The 6,047-nt window shown below is 40.9% G+C and overlaps 1 protein-coding gene across 1 annotated transcript; it reads right to left on the bottom strand.

Annotated features, from left to right (window-relative positions):
• Window positions 1-479: 479 nt before the first annotated feature.
• Window positions 480-2,213, bottom strand: bhlha15 (basic helix-loop-helix family, member a15). The gene is made up of 2 exons (XM_036573051.1): window positions 1,882-2,213; window positions 480-1,345 (listed from the first exon to the last, which is right to left on the bottom strand). The coding sequence occupies exon 2, from the start codon at window positions 1,325-1,327 to the stop codon at window positions 770-772; it is 558 nt and encodes a 185-aa protein (XP_036428944.1). The 5' UTR covers window positions 1,328-1,345; window positions 1,882-2,213; the 3' UTR covers window positions 480-769.
• Between the last annotated feature and the right edge of the window lie 3,834 nt (window positions 2,214-6,047).

Raw genomic sequence — 6,047 nt, 5'->3', positions numbered from 1 at the left:
CCAATTCCACAGGATGTTCTTCTTCATTTTACTGGCTAATGGGCTGGTGTGTGTGTGTGTGTGTGTGTGTGGTTTTGTTTTGTTTTTTTTCTTACTTCCATGACGTTATGACAAGGAATGTTTTGTTTCATTATGGCACAAGAAAATGATTAATGGAAACAATTCAGCATGATATTTAACATAAAATAACCTTCACAGACCAAATTTCCACTTTTATGGTGTGTTCGGATGGTTCTTATAAAGTCAGGAAACTGTCATGTTACTGTTTTACACGTGAACAATACGTACATCTCCTGCGATAGACCGACAACACTGCTCGCTGTTGTTTGTTGTTTGTTTACTGATGTGTTTGTTTTCACTACAATCATTTAAACACATGACACAGAAATTCAAGTGTCATTCATGTGTCACTTGCTTTGCCAGTTTGCAATACTGCTTTCAAATAGTATCAGGGAACATGCCGACTGGTATGTTGACCAAGTTCACCACGTAATTAAGACTTTGTCAGCCGTTTTAATGCAACATTCTTGTGGTAAACTTGGAAGTTCACGTGTTTGTGAGGACCATCGAAACACACCATTAATATGAGTATGTGTCTCCATTGAGAGCTCATCTTTAGGGATATCTGACCATCATTCAGTCTTAGGGCTCCACACTGGCAGCACCAAATGTTCTCTTCCACAATGTGCTCTCCAGGCTGTGAATAGCAGTTCCTCTCGAGTCTTTACTGAGTCACTGGGGGTGGACATTGCAGTGGCCGGAGTCTGTGTTAGCTACTGTGTCTGAAGCTGTGGATCTGGTCCAGGTACTTGGAAAGGTCGTCCTGGCCTATCTTGTCGTTCTCCAGGTGCTGCTGGTAGCGCTGTAGAAGCTTAGATGGGCTCTCTTCTGGTTGGGTCCCTTCATGGGGCAGACAGGCACCAGACATGCCAAGGATGATGGCGGTCAAGGCCTTGATGTAATTCTTGGCCAGTGTTAGAGTCTCAATCTTGGAGAGCTTTTTGTCCATTTTGACGTGCGGGATGGCCTCCTGCAGGGCCTGGAAGGCATTGTTGAGTTTGTGCATCCTCTGGCGCTCTCTTTCATTACTCTCCAGCCTGCGTACATTGCGCTCCTTGGCGCTGTTGTGCTGGCGGCGGCGGCGCCTTGTGGCCAGCCTGGTGTTGCCCTCTGCCTTCAGGGCCTTCCACGACCCCCCCAGCTGCAGAGAGGCCTCTGAGCCCTCCTGCTCACTGGAGCCTGGCTCCGTCTCCAGCTGAAAGTCAGAGTGCTCCTGCTCTGACCAGGAGCGTCTGGTCCTCTTTGACCCCTTCCCTTTGGACTTCATGCCTGAATCACCCAGGCCCTGATGTGGAAGATAAACAGTCAGTCAGAATTTAGTAAGCTGACTCACAGACTTGTATGGGAGGGGACAAAACACTGCTCAATGCTTAATCAGCTGTAAATGATGAAAAGTATATTTAACAAACTGGGAACTATGTAAAGGCATCAATTCAACTTCACCTTCATTACAGTCTGTTCTTATTAGTAGCTGATTCAAAAAGCACTTTTACAGGCCCACTGTCCTGTGCCTTTTTCTTTTTTTAAAAAAAAAAAAAAAACAGATAGTGATGCAAAACACTGTGGGCTGATAAACCTCAAGCCCACGTCAGTTCCTCAGCTGCCTCCTTGAGATGACAAATTTCACAATTTGTTCTACTCTAACGACTCATTAACATAAGATTCATCTATAAGCGTCTGGACTAGGCTGCTCTTGTTGAACAGCACAGATTAAGTTACATGCAATTCAAGGTACAGGTCAGCTGCATTGTGAATAAGCGTTTTTCCCCCTGACCAAGTGAGGATGTAAAAATAACTGAAAGATGAAAAGGGATGCCTTACCGTCAACCTGAACTGCTGGAAAAAACGCTTCAAAAAGTCCGCAGTGCAAATAAACGGAACTTAAATGAGAGCAATAAACAGTTCCTCCTCAGCGTTCGCCACTGAGCTTTCTTGACAGTGGCTGTTTTCCTCAGAATGAAACGCTAACGGTCACATGTGCGCTACCTGTTGCAGCTTATGTCCACGTAGCGTTCGTTCCGCCAATCAAATGACGACTCAGGGCTCCAGAGCGTCGAGCGGCTGAGAACGCGCTGGCTTTCCCCCCCACCCGTATTCCGGAAAGCCCCGCCTCCCCGTGCTGGGATTGGCTCATAATCGAGGCGGTTCGTCAGAAAAGTGTTCTAGAACGACGGACGTCTTTCTGAGAATGAAATACAGCCAATCGTAGCCCAGGAAGGCGGGGCGTTTCTAAATTCAGGTGGGGGAAAAAATCCCGCGTAAGAGTTTTGCCTCGTATCGTTAACATTTAGTAGAAACGATATTTTGTGGCACTTCAGCGTGGAAAATGGACATTTTTTTGCACATTATGGTTTTAAAGAAATCTCTTTATGATTTTGATTATTTGTTTATAATGACAGTGGTTCTACATAGAACCATGAACACATGAATTTGCATGTTTAAATGGTTCTTTGCAGGGTGAAATGGTTCTTCAGATGGATGGGGAATGAACGTTGAACGTGGTTCTATATAGAACCATTTTGAAAAGGGTTCTGCTGTTGTTACAATGTCAAACTTGTAAAAATAGCAGGACCCTTTTTGGTGCTACATAGAACCATTTTCAAAAAGGGTATATAGACTATATAAAGGGCTTATATTAAAGATATATAGAAACATATACCACAAACTCTCCATCAATCTGAAGAACCATTTCACCATGCAAAGAACCATTTAATCTTGCAACGGGTTCTTTGAGTGTTCATTGTTCTGTATAGAGCCATTGTCTTTACTCAAGAAACACTGATAAACCTTCTTTTTTAAGAGAGCACAATTATCGTACCCATCACATTTATCAAACGTTATCAAATTTGCCTAGAACTTTGCCTGTCAAATGGGCCGCACATGCATAGCTTGCCATGTCATAAGTGTGTTTCAGCAGCTTGTTACTGAGCCTTTTACTCCCTCACGTTTGTTTTTGGAAAGCTTGTAAAACTGGAAATAAGGGAGCCACCCTGTTAATAAACTTTGTGATAAATCAAACAGATAAGTTTGTTTTAAGTAGGATATACAAGACGTGTGCATAGTGTTAAGGTAGTGAAAGGAGTAAACAGCCATTCCCAGCTCAGTCTTGATTCAAAATTCCCTTTTAATTTGGTGAACTTTTCTGATGTGCATGCAGAGATGACCATCCTTTCAGAGTGAAGAGGTCAGAGTAAACAAGTGAAAACACTGAAGCTGCTGCTGTTTTTCATTGGGGCAGATGAAATCTGTAATTTATTTAATAATTTAACTGTAATTTTTAATAATTTTAGTTATTTATTAACAGACAAAAGTAAAGGGGTGTCTGATGTGAGGTCAGGTGGGCAGCTTGTGAGGGTCCAAAACTGCACAATAAGTCATTCATGACAGGTAAAGTGCTGTGGTGATTCACTGTGGAGGCCAGTCTGATCTGTAATAAATCAACTCTAGTATTCCACAGCAGTAGTATCAGGTAAAAGCCATCTTCACCACTGCAGAATGAGAAGCTGCCCAGAGTTTACAGTTAGGAACATCTGCATGTGGACTGCCATAAAGTGATGTGAATTCCTTTTACTTCTGTCTTTTTTGTAGTAGTCTGTCATCAAGTATGAATTAAAAATGCACTTAATGGAGTCAATTCTGTTATGATCATAATCATTATTTTAACACATCTGCATCAGGCTTGGGATGTTAGAATGAATGGTAATTATCCTTTTCTCATTGGGGATCATTAAAGTATATATATCTATAGTACATATATCTACAGTACTGTGCAGTACTGTAAGGTCAGAGAACGCCCTTTCCAGTCAAAGCAGTCATTAAGTACAATTATTCATTTTTCAGCAGAAAATTACACAGAAACCTCAATAACTAAATATAGCATCATTATTTCATATTTAGTGTGTCCACTCTTTGCCTTTATTAGAGCTTTCATTCTTTTTAGGAGACTTGCTTTCAGTTTTTCAAAGAAATCTGCAGGGATATTTTTCCTCACCTTCAAAGTTCAGTCTTAGAAGTTGGTTGGTTCCAAACTCATTCAGTGGTGTTGAGGTCTGAACTCTGGGGTGGTCAGTTAATTGTTCTGAGAACATCAGCAGCTTCTTTTCTGATTTGCAAATTTCCTTTTCTCAGTAACAGCTTCTTGACAGCTACACATCCTTTCATATTCATAGTGTTGAGTTGTCTTCTCACAGTGGAAGGATGGACAGAAACACCTGTGAATTTTTATTTAGATCTGAATCAAGAGTGGAGCTGCATAGTTGTTACGTCAACTCCAGTTTTGCAAACTCCTGTTTTCAGACTTTTCTTTTGACTTTCCTCTTGCTTATGCAAGTGGATTAGTGGGTCAGGGGTATCTCCTGAAAAATTAATAATGTGCTCAATGGGCATTTTGACTAGATATTTTTGGCCCAAATAAACTTCCCTGGTATACGTTTCCCAAGGGAAAAAAATCTTGGTGAAGTGTGAGATTTCATGATTAAGTTAATTGTTTCCTAAAGAATCACAATCAAATTGAATCATTGTGAGGTCTGAGATTTGCACCCCTGGTGTAAATCTGTGTAACATAGGAAACGTAAATGTAACATGGGGAACGTTAATATAGTTTCAGAGATGTTTATGGGCAGTAAAGTGCAGCTCACACCTGCAGAGCTCTCAGGGGCTATCAGCAGCTCCACCTCCGCTCACACCGATGTCCTTGGTGTGTGGAGTTTGGACATTCACACTGGTGCCAGGCTTCCTCTGTCTTAGCCTGTTCTTTTTAATCTAGCCCAGGCTGGCTGCTGAGCCTATGGAAACATTTCTTATGCAAGCACACGGTTTATTCGCTGTGCCAATGCTACTGATATAGGAAGCTGGCAGCACTTCAAGAGTGGTAGATTCATGGAGAGTTCACATTCATTCATTGGTCACAGTCGTACGCACATGTAAATGTAGGAGAACATGTGTATCTTTCCTTCTAGCCACCTCAGTGCAGACTATTTGCATATTACACTTTCTGCAGCTCACAATCTGAGAATAGAGAGCAGTTACTCAACGATAACTTTTTCATTTGCATGTTCTGTTTGCAGGAGTTAAGTTTCAGGTGCCACTTGTGATATTTGTGAAACTTTGTCACTTCACACGTTACTTTACAACATCGGTAAATACGTAAGTGATGCGTAGAAATGGCATGTGTCCACCTCAGGGAGAGGGATAAAGCATCAAGCAAACATTCAGTAATTCAATTAGGAAAAAGCACATAAACAAATATTAGGTGTCTCAGCTCCATCAGGAGCAAAAGCCCACAGCTGGCCTGCTTCAAGGGCAAGACTAAAAATAGCTAACCAAATACTGGGCCTTCCTACTGTGCCTTACACCTGCAGCGTTCACCTGAGAGAGTCCCTCTGGCTGACTTTTTACTTACAAGCAACAAATGTACAATAAAGCCAACTGACTCTGTTTAAATGTCCCTGCCTCTTTATTTAATTTTCAAGATGTCTGTGTGTTTCAGTCATTGAGATGTTAAAGTCATTCAGAGTGTTTTGATATGAAATAATGTATTGTTTGGTGGTGATAGTTGTAAATCTGAAAAAATAAGTAGGAATGCACCGATACAGGAATTGTGAGCCAAAGCTGATACATAAAATGTAGAAATTGTGAACAAATCCACTTAGATAAGTATTACACACAAATCAGATTACCATTTATTTATTACAGATTGCTATGTATTTGTAGAGGGTTAAAAATTTAGTAAATGAATAAAAAGTAGTGGAGCAGTGTTGCCTAAAAGTTCTGCTCTATGGCAAAAGAATCTTCCAGAATCCAATAAATACATCATCAAATATCAATTTAAAATCAAGTCAAATTGATACATCTATCCGATGCTGATATTTGCTGATGTTTTACCAGGTATTATTTTGTCTTACAGTGCTCTACATATACCTGTCTGTCACGAATGGCTTTTGGAAAAGTTTTAGGCCAAAATCGTATCACAAAACCATCATAACACA

Source organism: Colossoma macropomum, unplaced genomic scaffold (genome assembly GCF_904425465.1).
Source record: "Colossoma macropomum unplaced genomic scaffold, Colossoma_macropomum, whole genome shotgun sequence".
In the NCBI taxonomy this organism is placed as follows: domain Eukaryota; kingdom Metazoa; phylum Chordata; class Actinopteri; order Characiformes; family Serrasalmidae; genus Colossoma; species Colossoma macropomum.
The sequence above is the reverse complement of the archived record's forward strand: the minus strand, read 5'-3'. Positions and strand labels throughout refer to the sequence as shown.